The 15,406-nt window shown below is 41.5% G+C and overlaps 1 protein-coding gene across 1 annotated transcript in view; it reads right to left on the bottom strand.

Moving 5' to 3' along the window:
• The window catches only part of LOC139570092 (protocadherin-15-like), a 314,364-nt gene that overhangs the window by 206,553 nt on the left and 92,405 nt on the right, over positions 1–15,406 (bottom strand). Inside the window, exon 3 of the mRNA XM_071391605.1 lies at positions 131–145. Within this exon, the coding sequence (XP_071247706.1) occupies positions 131–145 (15 nt within the window). The remainder of the gene's footprint in view (positions 1–130; positions 146–15,406) is intronic.

Genomic DNA, 15,406 nt, shown 5'->3' with positions numbered 1-15,406 from the left:
AGAATGGGGGCAAAGTGTAGAGTGGTAATGAAAGATGAGGCTGTATGAGGCTTCTTTATGAGCAGAATGAGGCTGTAACTGGAGGTTAGAGTGCTAGTCTGTTCACAGAGAGAAAGATCTATGGCCTTACCATCATATTGCCAGTCTGGAGTCAAATATAGTAACATCAGCCAGAGAGCAGAACAGAATGACAGAAGAAAAGAAAAGGACAAGCAGGAAGTCAGTTATCTTTAAGACACTTGAAAGAGAACAAAAAAAATTGGAAAAAATGAGGGAAGAGAACATATCAAAAGAAAAGTTCTGAAACTTTGAAACAGAGGTGCGAAAGTTCACATTATAAGGTGATTCCTAGTGAAACTAGAACAAAACAGGACCGTAATTTTGGTGATTTTCACAAAATATAACCCATAGGAGGGTACTTTGGAGGAAGGATTGTTGACATGTATTTGACATTTGTAACTTAAAGTGTAATTCAACAATAATGAATAAAGTTGGAACATCTGTGGCATTTTGAGACGGGAAAGGGGATACCTAGTCAGTTGCACAACTGGCATTTTGGCCTTACCCAAGCCTCCTTTCAGACTCCAGAAATGTTTCATCTGTAGATGCTACAAAGCAAAAATTGGTGTTATATGTAGCTTTACCTCTTGCTCTGTAATATGAGTAGTATTTTGATTTCAATGACAATTTTCAACGTGAATATTGAAAATATAAAAACAATGATTTGGCAAATCTTTCAATATATTGTTGAACAATAATATAATCTATGGGCATATCAAAGTTTCAGAGTAGGAGTGTGACAAGCTGACTCGTAGCTCTTGTCACGAACATGCATTATTTAATTATCCTTATAAATTGTTTAGCACGTTCATGTTTCCCCATAAATCTAGTAATTCCTTACTTCTAAATGTATATACTGTTGTTCTTTCCCTCTTTTACCAGTATCATGAGTATTTACTGTGCGCAAGGCTAATTATGTGTCAAGAGAGAAAGGTGTTTGTTTATTTCCATATTGTAATGTATCCTGTGTTTGAATTTTGCGGATCTCGAAGCTCCATGCACGGCTCCATAAGTAATACATTTTGCTGACTGTTGGCCTGCAGAACTATTGTTAGGAAATGTGTATTCATTAATGGAAAGTATTCCCGCTTTGAGGATAAGCCAGGAATGTTTAAGATGTTTATTTAGATGGAATATGCAAATGTGGGTAAAATGAAGATGTCTGTTACATGATTTAATATGCCATATTTGGGTAAAGAGCTCCATGGTTAATGGTTTGGTCCATAGGGAGGGGCCATAGGTATAAAGGTACCTGTTGCACTTGTGAGCTGGAGTTGTGTTCTAGCTCTGGTATGTGAGCTGTGTGGGGAGGCTGTCCATAGCCTGTTATACCCCAACCTGCTATAGTTGGTTTGGTATGTGAGCTGTGTGGGGAGGCTGTCCATCATCTGTTATACCCCAACTTGCTATAGTTGGTTTGGTATGTGAGCTGTGTGGGGAGGCTGTCCATAGCCTGTTATACCCCAACCTGCTATAGTTGGTTTGGTATGTGAGCTGTGTGGGGAGGCTTTCCATCATCTGTTATACCCCAACCTGCTATAGTTGGTTTGGTATGTTAGCTGTGTGGGGAGGCTGTCCATCATCTGTTATACCCCAACCTGCTATAGTTGGTTTGGTATGTGAGCTGTGTGGGGAGGCTGTCCATCATCTGTTATACCCCAACCTGCTATAGTTGGTTTGGTATGTTAGCTGTGTGGGGAGGCTTTCCATCATCTGTTATACCCCAACCTGCTATAGTTGGTTTGGTATGTGAGCTGTGTGGGGAGGCTGTCCATCATCTGTTATACCCCAACCTGCTATAGTTGGTTTGGTATGTGAGCTGTGTGGGGAGGCTGTCCATAGCCTGTTATACCCCAACCTGCTATAGTTGGTTTGGTATGTGAGCTGTGTGGGGAGGCTGTCCATAGTCTGTTATACCCCAACCTGCTATAGTTGGTTTGGTATGTGAGCTGTGTGGGGAGGCTGTCCATCATCTGTTATACCCCAACCTGCTATAGTTGGTTTGGTATGTGAGCTGTGTGGGGAGGCTGTCCATCATCTGTTATACCCCAACCTGCTGTAGTTGGTTTGGTATGTTAGCTGTGTGGGGAGGCTGTCCATCATCTGTTATACCCCAACCTGCTATAGTTGGTTTGGTATGTGAGCTGTGTGGGGAGGCTGTCCATCATCTGTTATACCCCAACCTGCTGTAGTTGGTTTGGTATGTTAGCTGTGTGGGGAGGCTGTCCATCATCTGTTATACCCCAACCTGCTGTAGTTGGTTTGGTATGTTAGCTGTGTGGGGAGGCTGTCCATCATCTGTTATACCCCAACCTGCTATAGTTGGTTTGGTATGTTAGCTGTGTGGGGAGGCTGTCCATCATCTGTTATACCCCAACCTGCTATAGTTGGTTTGGTATGTTAGCTGTGTGGGGAGGCTGTCCATCATCTGTTATACCCCAACCTGCTATAGTTGGTTTGGTATGTTAGCTGTGTTAGCTGTGAACAGAATCTGTTCATCTTGTAAATAGCTTTGTAGATGATGTAAATATTGGATTTATTCATTCACCTGGCCAGTATTTTGCATCTGATCCTGCTGCCTCCTGCTACTTACTACCCTTAACACTGCTTCAAACTCCATGCTGCCTCCTGCTACTTACTACCCTTAATGCTGCTTCAAACTCCATGCTGCTTCCTGCTACTTACTACCCTTAATGCTGCTTCAAACTCCATGCTGCCTCCTGCTACTTACTACCCGTAACGCTGCTTCAAACTCCATGCTGCCTCCTGCTACTTACTACCCTTAATGCTGCTTCAAACTCCATGCTGCCTCCTGCTACTTACTACCCTTAATGCTGCTTCAAACTCCATGCTGCCTCCTGCTACTTACTACCCTTAATTCTGCTTCAAACTCCATGCTGCCTCCTGCTACTTACTACCCTTAACGCTGCTTCAAACTCCATGCTGCCTCCTGCTACTTACTACCCTTAATGCTGCTTCAAACTCCATGCTGCCTCCTGCTACTTACTACCCGTAACGCTGCTTCAAATTCCACTCCCTACAACAGGAAGCTCTGCTAGTTTACAGTTATTACCTCAAAAAGTCATATTTCATTTCCTTAAAATGTCCACCCTTCGCAGATCAGTCTGTGCCGATCATTACCCACAACCCACTATGGTAGAAGAACAGTCTAGCGCAAAGCAGTGGGGCGGGGCTGTGGTGGTGGCGAGGCATCTGAATAGAGTGCACAAGTGAGTGATTTGATGAACACTGTTCCTGGGTGGCAGGCTGGGAGAGATCTGCTGCTTCAAGGGACTGCATTTGTTAACCGGGGAGGGGTGTCAGTTTCCCAGCGCTCCCAACTTCCCTGCTTCCGACACACACCTTTACGAAATATTAATGGGTAGTTATGAGAAGACAGACAGCTCGATATGAATAACACCGTGTCGACACGCTGCTGAGTTCACCCTGAAAGAAAGATAAGTGGTCATGGAGAAAATGGCTTTTCAAGGGATGGTGCACTTGCTAGATTATTTCTTCTTAAAAAAAAAGATTTCTCTTCCTAACACAATAGCCGTTTGCAGACGGGCGATGAGTGCACAGTGCAGTCAGTATGTAAATGCTCGGAAACCACTGCTACCTGACAAGATATCAAAATGCTCCAGCTCCCATATAAACAGCTCTAAAATGTGTCTGGGTCTTGAGTTTGTCTGGAACATTGAGCCTTGATTACATTGGTTTGTTGTGTCTGGAGAATGGATGGATGGACAAGCATGGGGCAGCAACAGATGAGATATACATTCAGAGTCCTTATGCCCTCTGTATGGCTGGCCATCATAAATGACTAATTACCCAATAGCTGACTAGGGTATTGAGTCACATGACATCAGAAAGGCTGTAACCCAACAGCGCCCCGGAGACTGTAGCCCTTGTATCAACGCTAGCTACAGTATTTGCACAGCCACTGCAATGCCACGAACGTCTCAACGGGTGAACAAACAGATAGTGTTATGCTGAAATATTAGTACCCAGGACAACTGAATGAGTTCTTTGACATCAGAGGGCCTGCTGCCTGTGACCTACCTTCCAGATTCCAAAAAAAGCACAAATATTGTTTTGATGAATCGTTTGGGACTGTTCAATAATTAACAAGATCCTACAGACACAGCATCCAATTTTGCCAACTGTTTGAAAGAAAATGTAACTTATATACAGTGGTGCAAAGTACTACTTAAGTCTTTTATTATGATATCTGTACTTTAGTTTACTTTTACTTCAAAACTTTTACTTTTACTTCACTACATTCCTAAAGAAAATAATGTACTTTTTACTCCATACATTTTTCCTGAAACCCAAAAGTACTCGTTACATTTTAAATGCTTAGCAGGACAGGAAAATTGTCAAATTCTCGCAGGTATCAAGAGAACATCCCTGGTCATCCCTACTGCCTCTAATCTGGTGGACTCATTAAACACACATGCTTCACTTGTAAATTATGTCTGAGTGTTGGAGTGTGCCCCTGGCTATCCATAAATAAAATTTAAAAAAAGAAAATGGTGCGTCTGCTTTGCTTAATATAAGGAACTTGAAATGATTTATACTTTTACTCTTGATACTTAAGTATATTTTAGCAGTTACCATTACTTTCAATACTTAAGTATGTTTAAAACCAAATATTTTTAGACTTTTACTCAAGTAGTATTCTACTGGGTGACTTCCACTTTTACTTGAGTCATTTTCTGTTCAGCTATCTTTACTTTTACTCAAGTATGACAATTGGCTACTTTTTCCCACCACTGACAAAAGATCAGTTTCCTCAAAAACATGTATATTTAGTATTTATAGCGCTAGCAACATCATGCTCCTCCCCTTGTACACTATCCAACGTTGTGTTTGTGGGATCATGTTGCTATATATTTTCATAATTAATGTGTATACGTAGAAAGGAACAAACATCCGTTTTGAAACAACTACAATACTAAAGTGGGCGGTAAATGCCTCAATAAGCAGACATTCAGTTAGCACATTATCTGACTATCTAATCAACTGACATCAAATCCACTAGTTTGCCTGGATGCCAAAACAGTAAAAGGCAAAGGAACCGCCCACGAAACCTGCTCTAGCCGAAAGGCAATTTCCAATTAACTGATAAGTGTACCTAAGTCTAACAGTGGGTTATATACCTGTCTTCGATTTGATGGATTCTGCATTATTTGAAGCAGCACTAGCTTTCACTTGAGGTTGGTGTTAGGGCCAATTAGGATTAGTATTCCATTTCAGAATAATGAGGGTGATGAGATCATCGGCTAACATTTGACCCTTTGATTGTTTAAATAGTTAAATGCTTCTTTGACCCTGCAGGGGCAACGTTCTTCCCATAGAAATATAATCACTAGAATGGATATCCCCCATTTAACTCAATGCTCTGTTATTCTATTTCTATGCTGCCTCCCCCTTGTCCTAATATGACACCAGGACATTGGCTGATTCCAAAGTGGAGCGACGGCGTGTGACAATGACCATGGACGTTTGATGTCAAGAGACAATCCCTGCATGTACCCACTCCTCTAACTGTGATAACCTGTGTGAGAGATGCTGCTAGGAGATTGGACCAACGCCATCGAAGGTCATCATCGTAGAAATCAATAGCGAGCAATAAGGCAGCTAACAGAACACACTCCAGGCCAGCGAGGCTAGCGTTACTCCCAAGACGAGAAGCCATTCTAATCACAATATGTCTCCTTCGCCCATTCAAGAGAAATACAATGTAAAGGGGAGTGGGGTAGTAATGCGTTGTGATTTTGGTATGTGAGGTGAATTGGATTCGAACAAAGTGAATGTGGAATCAATAAAGAATTCTAAAACATAAGTTGTGATGTCTGTATATTAGAAGTCATAAACACCTGTTGACTCGCTAACAGATTTCGAATAACTCGATTTTGTCAGAGGGAACTTTTCTAAAGAATAACTGCTTTGTAGTATGATAGCATAGTACACTATCAAGGTTGATTTTATAAGAACAGATCACACCTATTAGAATCGACTATAGTCCATCTTTCATGTATCATGTCATACTTCACTAATGTTTTAGTTATACTTTGAATTAAAACTGGATGGTGATAAAAACAGGATTATATTCTGATTTTCTCAAACCACCTTACGAAGTCAAAGACACAGTGAGCACAACAGGTGCCAATGCCTGAGATCTTTAAGGCAATGGGTATTCATTATCTGTTTTACACACACACACACACACACACACACACACACACACACACACACACACACACACACACACACACACACACACACACACACACACACACACACACACACACACACACACACACACACACACACACACACACACACACACACACACACACACACACACACACACACACACATCACCCCCACCCATTCCCTTTTCTGGTCATCTCTAATGAGGCAGATAGATGTAGGCCCCAAAAAATCTCTGAAAGAAATGTCAGGAGTCAGACTCCAAAACACATGATTCATGACATCATCTTCACAACAGCCAACCGAAGATCACAGTCAACGTTCTACTTAGTACACATCTTAACCCAACGAGTCATTCAAATATAGGAGATAATTTGAGGGACATGTATGATGTCAGCACACTATTACACCCAAATTGACCACCCAAAATATATCTCAAAATATTCGATTTACTTATTACCCCAGCGATGGCTTGTGTATACTATAATATGATTGCCACTATGGGAGTCTTGAGAATGGAGTTTGAGGCTATTTTGGACAGAGCCACGCCGCAGCTGCACTGACATCCACCTGATCCTTGTACGCCCAGGATGGGCTGGTTTTCACCAGACACATCAATCTCTTACAAGGTCAAAGATCCCGTCTCCTCCTGAGGCGGATGGATGAGCCTACAGGGAATGGCTTTGAATACCTGCTGATTTAAACTTAGGGACTCCGAATCCTATTCTATTTTATTCTAAAATTGTGCCTCGGTTAACTGCATGAGTGGGGGAAAGAAAAGGGGTTAGAAAAAGGGGATAGAAAAAAGGTATAGAAAAAGAGGATAGAATAAGTGGTTGAAAGCTATTGAGGCTTTACTGTTGACTGAATAGACATATCTGTTGTGTGTGTATACTGGGAGAAATGTGATGAGTCTCAATCACAACAAGTGGCTGCACAGTCAATTGGCCAGCTAGGCCAAACATCACGGCTACTCTTTCATCAGATATGAGACGGCGTGGGCTTCCCTTCGCAGAATTTATCCCACTGCTTTATTTGCATCTTGGATCATTGGAAATAGGGCTGAGTGGGTGTGTAGTCAGGGTGAAATAGGGCTGAGTGGGTGTGTAGTCAGGGTGAAATAGGGCTGAGTGGGTGTGTAGTCAGGGTGAAATAGGGCTGAGTGGGTGTGTAGTCAGGGTGAAATAGGGCTGAGTGGGTGTGAGTCAGGGTTAAGGAAATAGGGCTGAGTGGGTGTGAGTCAGGGTTAAGGAAATATGGCTGAGTGGGTGTGAGTCAGGGTTAAGGAAATAGGGCTGAGTGGTGTGGAATAGGGCTGAGTGGGTGTGTAGTCAAGGTTAAGGAAATAGGGCTGAGTGGTGTGGAATAGGGCTGAGTGGGTGTGTAGTCAGGGTTAAGGAAATAGGGCTGAGTGGGTGTGTAGTCAGGGTTAAGGAAATAGGGCTGAGTGGTGTGGAATAGGGCTGAGTGGGTGTGTAGTCAAGGTTAAGGAAATAGGGCTGAGTGGGTGTGTAGTCAGGGTTAAGGAAATAGGGCTGAGTGGGTGTGAGTCAGGGTTAAGGAAATAGGGCTGAGTGGGTGTGTAGTCAGGGTTAAGGAAATAGGGCTGAGTGGTGTGGAATAGGGCTGAGTGGGTGTGTAGTCAAGGTTAAGGAAATAGGGCTGAGTGGGTGTGTAGTCAGGGTTAAGGAAATAGGGCTGAGTGGGTGTGAGTCAGGGTTAAGGAAATAGGGCTGAGTGGGTGTGTAGTCAGGGTTAAGGAAATAGGGCTGAGTGGTGTGGAATAGGGCTGAGTGGGTGTGTAGTCAAGGTTAAGGAAATAGGGCTGAGTGGGTGTGTAGTCAGGGTTAAGGAAATAGGGCTGAGTGGGTGTGTAGTCAGGGTTAAGGAAATAGGGCTGAGTGGGTGTGAGTCAGGGTTAAGGAAATAGGGCTGAGTGGGTGTGTAGTCAGGGTTAAGGAAATAGGGCTGAGTGGGTGTGTAGTCAGGGTTAAGGAAATAGGGCTGAGTGGTGTGAAATAGGGCTGAGTGGGTGTGTAGTCAGGGTTAAGGAAATAGGGCTGAGTGGGTGGAATAGGGCTGAGTGGGTGTGTAGTCAAGGTTAAGGAAATAGGGCTGAGTGGGTGTGTAGTCAGGGTTAAGGAAATAGGGCTGAGTGGTGTGGAATAGGGCTGAGTGGATGTGGAATAGGGCTGAGTGGGTGTGTAGTCAAGGTTAAGGAAATAGGGCTGAGTGGGTGTTGTAGTCAGGGTTAAGGAAATAGGGCTGAGTGGGTGTGTAGTCAGGGTTAAGGAAATAGGGCTGAGTGGGTGTGAGTCAGGGTTAAGGAAATATGGCTGAGTGGGTGTGAGTCAGGGTTAAGGAAATAGGGCTGAGTGGTGTGGAATAGGGCTGAGTGGGTGTGTAGTCAAGGTTAAGGAAATAGGGCTGAGTGGGTGTGTAGTCAGGGTTAAGGAAATAGGGCTGAGTGGGTGTGTAGTCAGGGTTAAGGAAATAGGGCTGAGTGGTGTGAGTCAGGGTTAAGGAAATAGGGCTGAGTGGGTGTGAGTCAGGGTTAAGGAAATAGGGCTGAGTGGGTGTGTGTCAGGGTTAAGGAAATAGGGCTGAGTGGTGCGAAATAGGGCTGAGTGGGTGTGAGTCAGGGTTAAGGACCACATAGTTGAATAAGGAGACTGGGGGTTAGAGGGATAGACTCAGTCTCTCTCTCTATCTCTCTGTCACAGACCCAGTGGAAGGACACTGAAGGGTTAGTGGTTAGCTGTCTCACAGTCGGTGTGATGTATGGATGGATGAGAGAAACATGCAGGTCTGAGCCAAACTGAGGCTGGCAATGCCTGCCCCCTAATGAAATGAGTGCTGTATGTTCTGTCAATACTCTCATCTCCACCATCAAAGTGTGTTGTAAGTTCTGTCAATACTCTCATCTCCACCATCAAAGTGTGTTGTAGGTTCTGTCAATACTCTCATCTCCACCATCAAAGTGTGTTGTAGGTTCTGTCAATACTCTCATCTCCACCATCAAAGTGTGTTGTAAGTTCTGTCAATACTCTCATCTCCACCATCAAAGTGTGTTGTAGGTTCTGTCAATACTCTCATCTCCACCATCAAAGTGTGTTGTAGGTTCTGTCAATACTCTCATCTCCACCATCAAAGTGTGTTGTAAGTTCTGTCAATACTCTCATCTCCACCATCAAAGTGTGTTGTAGGTTCTGTCAATACTCTCATCTCCACCATCAAAGTGTGTTGTAGGTTCTGTCAATACTCTCATCTCCACCATCAAAGTGTGTTGTAAGTTCTGTCAATACTCTCATCTCCACCATCTGCTTGGCCTGAATAGTAATCTGGTTGGAACTCAAAACAAACCAAAATACAGACATTGAAATGCGTTTTCTTTAAACTCACAAACCTCAAAAATAACTGAGGGGAGACAACTAAAACGTTAATGAGTATAGAGCAAATAAAAACACTATATATCCTTGATATAGTTTCCTGTGAAGTTAGTTTGTTTTCACAGTGAGTGTCTGAAATATGTAACTAGCTAAAGTAGGCCTATATTATGATGTATTATGTATAGCTAGCTAGACACTTATATGTATATGTATAGCCCAGAGGGGCATGTGGCGCATAGCAGAGAGAGAACTCTCTGGATAAGTGTGTAGGTGTGAGTGGGACACTTTGCCTGCCTTAGCACCGGATTGGTGCTGCTCAGTGCTCAGGGGGAACCAACCTACAGTCCTATCAATGCACAGCCCTGGTTCCCCAGCAGAGTCTGGTTATAGACCTGGACATAGTACCGCTTCAGTAACTACGCTTGTCTTATTGTATATATTAAATTACTTAGATAATAGGAATCACTGTGTTGCCATATTTATAGACCTATTCAAGGCATTTGTTTGGTGTTTGGGGTTTTAGGCTGGGTGTCTGTATAGCACTTTGTGACGTCGGCTGATATAAAAAGGGCTTTTCAAATACATTTGATTGATGGATTTGATACTGTCAACCATCCTCTATCCATTCAAAGGTTGTCTGAAATGGGAATCGACCAGGCGTCTTGCAAGTGGTTTGGGAACTATCTATCAGACACGACGCGATGTGTGCTTTCGGGTGGTGCCAAGTCAAGTTACCTTAATATTACTAAAGGTGTCCTGAAGAGGTCGATTTTGGGACCTGTCCTATTTACAGTGGGGAGAACAAGTATTTGATACACTGCCGATTTTGCAGGTTTTCCTACTTACAAAGCATGTCGAGGTCTGTAATTTTTATCATAGGTACACTTCAACTGTGAGAGACGGAATCTAAAACAAAAATCCAGAAAATCACATTGTATGATTTTTAAGTAATTCATTTGCATTTTATTACAGACCTCTACATGCTTTGTATGTAGGAAAACCTGCAAAATCGGCAGTGTATCAAATACTTGTTCTCCCCACTGTATATAAATCATATTGGTCTATCCTCAAAAACCTGTAACATTCATCTGTATGCAGATGACACTGTTATGTATGCTATTGGCCCTACATCTGACCAGACTATGTTGGAGCTGTAGTCTGATTTTGTTGCTTTGCAGAAAGTCCTTGTTGATTTAAAATTGGTACTTAATGTTGGAAAAACTAAATGTAATTCTCGTAGAAATATTTCAGATGGCATTTATGCATTAGATGGTTCTTTCATCGAGCAGGTTCCCGCCTATAAACATCTGGGCTTTTGGATTGCGAATAATTAGACGTTTAAAAAACATACGGATGAGCTAGTAAAGAGGCTGAGATTTAAAGTAGGCTTCTTTTATGGAAATAGATCATGACTCTCCCTAAACAGCAGGAAGCAGATTGTACAGTCAACCTTCCTGCCAGTTCTTGACTACGGTGACACCATTTATCAGAATGCAGCAGCCACTACTCTTAAACATTTGGATGCCGTCTACTATAGCGCCCTTCGCTTTTTATATGCATCCTGTATCAAAAGGTTGGCTGGGCCTCATTAAAGTCCCGTAGACCACTTCGTTACTCCTTTTTTTTTTTTTTTACAAAGCTCTACTACACAAGCTTCCAACCTACCTAACTTGATTGTTGAAGCATAAAAACAAGAGTTACCAAACCCATTCACAGGATTGGTTAACTCTTGAGATTCCTCAGGTCTCCACCGAACTACGTAAATCAGCTTTTAGTTATAGCGCTCCACATTTTCTGGAATCACTTACAGAATTCATGACACTTGGTGTCCCTGGTACCACTAGGGCATTTTAAAACCCTGATGATAAATTAATTCACTGGAGGTGTGCATTGTTTTGATTGCTGACGGCTGTGACGTTTGTTATCTTCTATATAATGTACTTGTTATTCTATCTTGTAACTTGTCGTTTTTATCTTTTATATTATGTCCTCAGGTCACCATTGGAAATTAGACTCTGGTCTCAATTGGGCTCCCCTGAATAAATAAAAGTTACTTACAAGGGGAAACTCAACTGTCTAACTGCAGAAAGAATGGAAAGAGGGACAGAGGAGAGAGATCATAGAGAGAGAGAGAGAGAGAGAGAGAGAGAGAGAGAGAGAGAGAGAGAGAGAGAGAGAGAGAGAGAGAGAGAGAGAGAGAGAGAGAGAGAGAGAGAGAGAGAGAGAGAGAGAGAGAGAGAGAGAGAGAGAGAGAGAAAGGGAGAGAGAGAGAGAGAGAGAGAGAAGACAGAAAGAGAGAGAGTCTGTCTGCCTGGTGACACTGATTGGTAACTATCACTCCTATGAAGAGAGCGGGCCAGGAGAGTGAGATAGAGAGTATTGAATTGAACTGAATTGAGAGAAAGAAGAGTGCACAAACTCAAATTAACACCGTCTCTGTGGGTGACACTGATCACTGGCTTAAGACGGTATCTGTCACTCCATGGCAACCACATGATGAGGATGCATTCATTTATTTTTGCATTGGAGTTGCTTTACTACAACACACTCATCTCATCTCTCTAACATCCATCTACTTCAAGAACAAATGGATATCTTCGACTGAAATAGGAAATAGTCTACTTGACCATGATGATGTCATGCCACATTGCTCTAGGTAGTCAAGTGGTCTGATGTTTTACATGAATAGACAGACCAGAAACTATTCTCCAGCACCTTGACGATCATCCTAGGTAGTAGGTCAATATAAGAGCAATACCAACTACAGTTTCAAAGCCTTGACCCCTAATTAAGTCTAAATGTACATCAGAAAGTGGGACACAGACAAAAGCGGTGAAAATCCGATTTCTTAACCAGAGGTGAAATTAACATCGCACCAAGGTGAGAACAGTTCATTAAAGTGTCCAACATTAGTGGCCCAACCCGATAAATCAGTTTGAAATAGTTGGATCATAGACATTTCTACCTTTTTTTTCTTAAAAAAAAATGTTTTGGGGGGGGCAGGGCACGGAGGAGCTTCGATAAATCAATAGTACATTTCAGAATATACAACTCCATTAAGGCACGGGTCAAATGAGTCAAATAATGGCACATAAATCCTGAGGAATCTGTCAGGTAGAATATGAATAAGCGAGCAAGAGGCTGTAACTGAGCAGGAGTATAGAATCAGAGTTTAGCTGTGGGTTGAGGCAAGCTGAACATATCAGTTAGCTTGAATCTGAGACCATGACATCAAATACAGTGGTACAAATGACATAGAAATACTAAATTTTCATGAAAACAAACACATTCAATGTATTTCATTAACTGGGTATTCGGAAACAAAGACACACTGGCAAATCTAGTTGTATATATATGTAGTTGTACATACACGTACAAAAGTTTGGGGTCACTTAGAAATGTCCTTGGTTTTGAAAGAAAGGCACATTTTTGGTCCATTAAAATCACACCAAATTGATCAGAAATACAGTGTAGACATTGTTAATGTTGTAAATGTCTATTGTAGCTGGAAACGGCAGATTTTTTATGGAATATCTACATAGGCTTACAGAGGCCCATTATCAGCAACCATCACTCCTGTGTTCCAATGGCACGTTGTGTTAGCTAATCCAAGTTTATAATTTTAATAGGCTAATTGATCATTAGAAAACCCTTTTGCAATTATGAAAACTGTTGTGCTGATTAAAGAAGCAATATAACTGGCCTTCTTTGGACTAGTTGAGTATCTGGAACATCAGCATTTGTGGGTTCAATTACAGGCTCAAAATGGCTAGAAACAAAGAACTTTCTTCTGAAAGTTGTCAGTCTATTCTTGTTCTGAGAAATGAAGACTATTCCATGTGAGAAATTGCCAAGAAACTGAAGATCTGGTACAAAGCTGTGTACTACACCTTTCACAAAACAGCACAAACTGTCTCTCACCAGAATAGAAAGAGGCGTGGGAGGCCCTGGTGCACAACTGAGCAAGAGGACAAGTACAGTGGTTCCTCCTTTAAAAGTTGCGTCATACTGCGGCACACCTTGCGTGCTGCCACAGCACGTCATTTAATTCTCAGCTAATTTTTCTCTCAGCGAGTTTTTGCTAGTTTGACCACCAGAGAGTATTCCGTATTGGCATTACCAGAGAATTTAAAACCTTTTTTGTAATAACATAGTATATGGGATTGATTAAGAAATTTGGCTCAATTAATTAGATTAATATTATGGTGTTTCTATTCAGAGAAAAACGAAACCCTCAGGGTTTCCGTTAGGATGGAATGGAAAATATGGCGATGTACAACAGGACGGTCGGGAGTAGGCTACAGGAGTAGAGGATTCTAAATAATTTGCCTTCATTAGACAACTTTGTTACAATATTTCTGTAAATCAGTATTATTTATTCCCATAGTAATTCGTTATGGATCCATAACTAAATCAACATCTGCATTTTGAAAGAGAATTTTTTATCATTATTTTATTAACAAAATGTGTTAATTTGTTTATTAGGCTACTGTGCAGTGTACAATACATACTGTAGTAAACATGGGAAAGTGCCTAATTCCTTACATAAGGGAGAGCAGGCCATGTCTGTACTACAGAATGCGGGGCACGCAGGAGACCGGGGTTCAAATCCCCATTGGGGAGGAAGGAGTAGGCTGTCCTTGTAAATAGGAATTTGTTCTTAACTGATTCCATATGTGTTATTTCATAGTTGTGATGTCTTCACTATTATTCTACAATGTAGAGTAAAAATATAGAAAAATCCTGGAATGAGTAGATCTGTTCAAACTTTGGACTGGTACTTGCTGGAACGGAAAATGACAGTCGGCAGTACAGTACTGGGCTCTTTACGAAGGAATAGGCTGTCCTTGTAAATAAGAATTTGTTCATAACTGACATGACAAGTTAAATAAAGGTTACACTAAGAGCATAACATTTCTGCAACCTAATTTTCAAATTCTAGTCTAACCAATACCCAAATGGAGATTAAGTGAAATATAAACATCCACAATTGAATGTCCTTTTTTCTCGTTATTTTTTTTTTTTAACGAAAGCATAAAGATGTTGATGAATAACTACTGTACTGCTGTTTTGAGTTAGAAATGTAACACTTTAGAGTACTTAAGCATCAGATACATTGCAAGTTGAGGGATTTTCACAACAGTAGCCGGGTTATAAAAAGTATATTGTCCTGCAAATAGGATACATTTGCATGATGGCCTACACCTCCTACAGTTGTGACGTCTTCACTGTTTTTCTACAATGTAGAAAATAGTAAAAACATAGAAAATCCTTGAATGAGTAGGTGGGTCCAAACTTTTGACTGGTACTTGCTTAATTAATTTGATTAATATTGTGGTGTTTCTATTCCATGAAAAACCCTCTGGGTTTCAGTTAGGATGGAACAGAAAATATGGCGCTGTACAACGTGATGTCTGGCAGTACAGTACTGGGCTATTTATCTAAAGAATCCCTGTGTCGTGCTTGTCTCAGAGCAGCACGAAACAGTGCTAAAATATATGTAGGCTTTTTCTAACTTCAAAATGCTCGTATATCTAAAAATATTTTTTTCAATGATGTGACTTTCCGCCAATAATTACATTTAGAGGATTGGAGGACTCTAAGGGGCTTTTATATAATTCTAAATTAAATAATAATTGCTTTGTTTATAAAGTAAGGACATTTTGGAGATTTCGTTTTCATTTAACCTAGAGTGAGCGAGAAAAAGACCATTCTTGAACATGGGGTGAGAAATTCTC

The sequence above is a fragment of the Salvelinus alpinus genome, chromosome 3 (assembly GCF_045679555.1).
Source record: "Salvelinus alpinus chromosome 3, SLU_Salpinus.1, whole genome shotgun sequence".
Lineage (NCBI taxonomy): Eukaryota > Metazoa > Chordata > Actinopteri > Salmoniformes > Salmonidae > Salvelinus > Salvelinus alpinus.
The sequence above is the reverse complement of the archived record's forward strand: the minus strand, read 5'-3'. Positions and strand labels throughout refer to the sequence as shown.